The 2688-nt window shown below is 41.9% G+C and overlaps 1 protein-coding gene across 1 annotated transcript in view; it reads left to right on the top strand.

Moving 5' to 3' along the window:
* The first annotated feature begins 1106 nt into the window (after positions 1 to 1106).
* SARC_05102 (hypothetical protein) overlaps positions 1107 to 2688 on the top strand; it is an 11881-nt gene continuing 10299 nt past the window's right edge. The window contains exon 1 of the mRNA XM_014301055.1: positions 1107 to 2389. Within this exon, the coding sequence (XP_014156530.1) occupies positions 1249 to 2389 (1141 nt within the window). The 5' untranslated portion in view covers positions 1107 to 1248. The remainder of the gene's footprint in view (positions 2390 to 2688) is intronic.

The following is a 2688-nucleotide window of genomic DNA, read 5'->3' as shown; positions in this document are numbered from 1 at the left end:
TTTTAGACTGACCGGAGGCCGTATTTCTACACCCCGGCTAATCACGCTGTTGAAATACTACTCCCAAATATCGGTTCAAGCCAAATCAGCGCGCTTGTTGGTTCCGACTATGATACTTCCGATCCATGCCAGCCAACACATACCGAATTCATCCCTGGTCTGGTGCGGCATTGGCTTACCCCCATCCTCGCTTCTCGACCGGATTATGACGGATAACCTGGTCCTTCTCGGTATTTCGTACTTTGCAGTAACCCATTCCGCGGCACTACACGGCGCAGACCCGATCCGTACCACAGAGGTGGGTACTCTACTTAGTAGGCCAGCAAGCGAATATATGGAACATTCGATAGTGACAGTATTTTGTCAACACCGGCCCGAATTGACTCAGCACATATCTTCCATTGTCGACTCACTTGGCCCAAGCTTCAAACGGGAATTTACTGACCACTTCTTCCCATCAATCTTTCCTGAACCACTACAGCGACTATGAGAGCCATTCCATATGTTCATACATTGTATCATACATACTTGCCATTTTTGAAATAAATAATATTATCCCTATTCCGCGCCTTAAATCTTATGATGAATTCCATTCGCCACCTATCTCTCCTGCTGCGCCCACTGATGTTAATCCGAGTGACTTGCACACACACTCGACGTCGATACTCTCATGCATTCCCTTTCCAGAGACACTCGACTCCTCAATTCCTAATTTTAAAATAAGTATCACGGTTGCTCTGTATTATTTTAGGGTTTAGGGTTCTGTAATAAATGTTTTGTTAAAAAAAATCATAATAAAAAAAAGTATCGGCATCGGGCCAACGGCTATTTATTTGTGCATTGTTTTGATTCTGTAAAATTGAAAATAATTTGAAACATCGAGTAAAATAAATACAGACTGTAAAAATATCAAAAAGCCTTTTTCTATCCGTTTAATCATAGCCAACAACTGATAAAAACGTTTTATAAATATATGTATTTTCAGGTACAATTTTATGTCTGTAAAATATAAAAATATCTATGTATAAAAATAAAAAAAGACACTTTTGGCAGCTGGGATATCTATTAAATAGAGAAAATAACTTCCAACTTGCGCACACAGAACAGGAAATATACATAAATACACATACAGAATACTTCGTAATATATATATGCACAGAGGTGTATATGCGTAGTGTATGCACACACGCGTGCAGTAACCGCAGATGATTCGATGCTATTGTTGACATCTGTTCCACAAATTCAATCATGTTTTCTAACATGAAAAAATGGGACCCGAAGAAACTCCTGTCAGACGCAGAGACATACGTGCGTGCAAGTACGGGGGCTACTTCTACAGGCAGTGGAGGGGAAGGTAGAGATGACAACAAGGTACAGGTAGCGCAAGGTAGGAATAGTAGTACACGATCACCTAGGATGGTATCATCTCCACACCAGACTTCTCAGTCATCTCCTTCACCAAGGCTTCGTAGAGACAAAGGAAGAAATGGCGAATCTGCGCAAAACCAGCAACAAGGCACTCCGAGACGCAAGGAGATGGATTACAATGCAATGCCTAGAGATCAACTGGTGTATGAGTTGAAGGCCTCACAAGCACAGTTTATGAAGTATAGGCAGCGTCTTAGCGATGTGGTGAATGCTTATAAGAGTCTGCAGGCTGAACATAAAGCGTTGCAACTCAGTTTCGATGCGATGCTGCCCACCGAGGAGAGCAGTGCACCGGGTTTAAGGGATGATTCTGTAGAATGTACAGTTAAAGAAGAAATCGATGTAGGACCTGTCGTAGACATTATAGAAACACCAACAGCAATAGGAGAAGTAGTGGGTCATGGCGACGATAAACCCGCCGGTTCAGTCGTTCAGAATGATTCTGCGTCTCCTGTAGTAGACAGTTCGAAGGCAGACACGGCAGTGGTAGAGAAGAGCTCTTCGGATGGTGTGAAGGACTTGGGTGTGGAAAATGATTTTGGCAATGAAGCATCGAGCACGGAAGTGGGTGCAGACAGTTCAGTGGTCACTGTTACAGTTGAGCAGGAAGATGGATCCTCAAGTGATCCGACATCCGATAAGTCTGGGAAAGTCATGGATCAAGAGTCCAACCAATCACAGATGTCAACTACAACAGGATTAGAGGCTCCCAGTGCAGACGTCACAGTGAATGCCGAGGGTGGTCGAGATGACGAGGTAGGGCGTGAGGACGACGGTGTCGGACAGTATGAGACATTGAGCTTGAATTTTGAGAAGGAGAAGGATGCCAATAATAAGTTGGTAGCCACCAATAAGGCAATCAAGGATGAACTGACGATAGCTGAGAACAAGATCAGCAAATTGAATGAGAAGGTGCAGACTCTGGCCTCATCACTGTCCATTATCACCAAAGAAAAATCAGGTATGTAGCATTTTTCCGATTTGGGTATCGGTATGCAGGGTCAGTTTCTAACTATTTCTAAAAAAACTGAATTGAATACAGACGTGAAAATAATTCAGACTATTATTTTATATAGTGGATGCCGCACTCGAATGATCTTGTAGATTGTCTTCAAGAATTTGGAATAAGTGTCATTATATATATATATATATATATAGATATATATATATTGTACATACATACACACACACACACACACACACACACACACACACACACACACACACACACCACTATATATATATATATATTATATATAT

This window comes from Sphaeroforma arctica, assembly GCF_001186125.1.
Source record: "Sphaeroforma arctica JP610 unplaced genomic scaffold supercont1.313, whole genome shotgun sequence".
NCBI classification, from domain to species: domain Eukaryota; class Ichthyosporea; order Ichthyophonida; genus Sphaeroforma; species Sphaeroforma arctica.
This window is presented reverse-complemented; position numbering and strand designations above follow the sequence as displayed.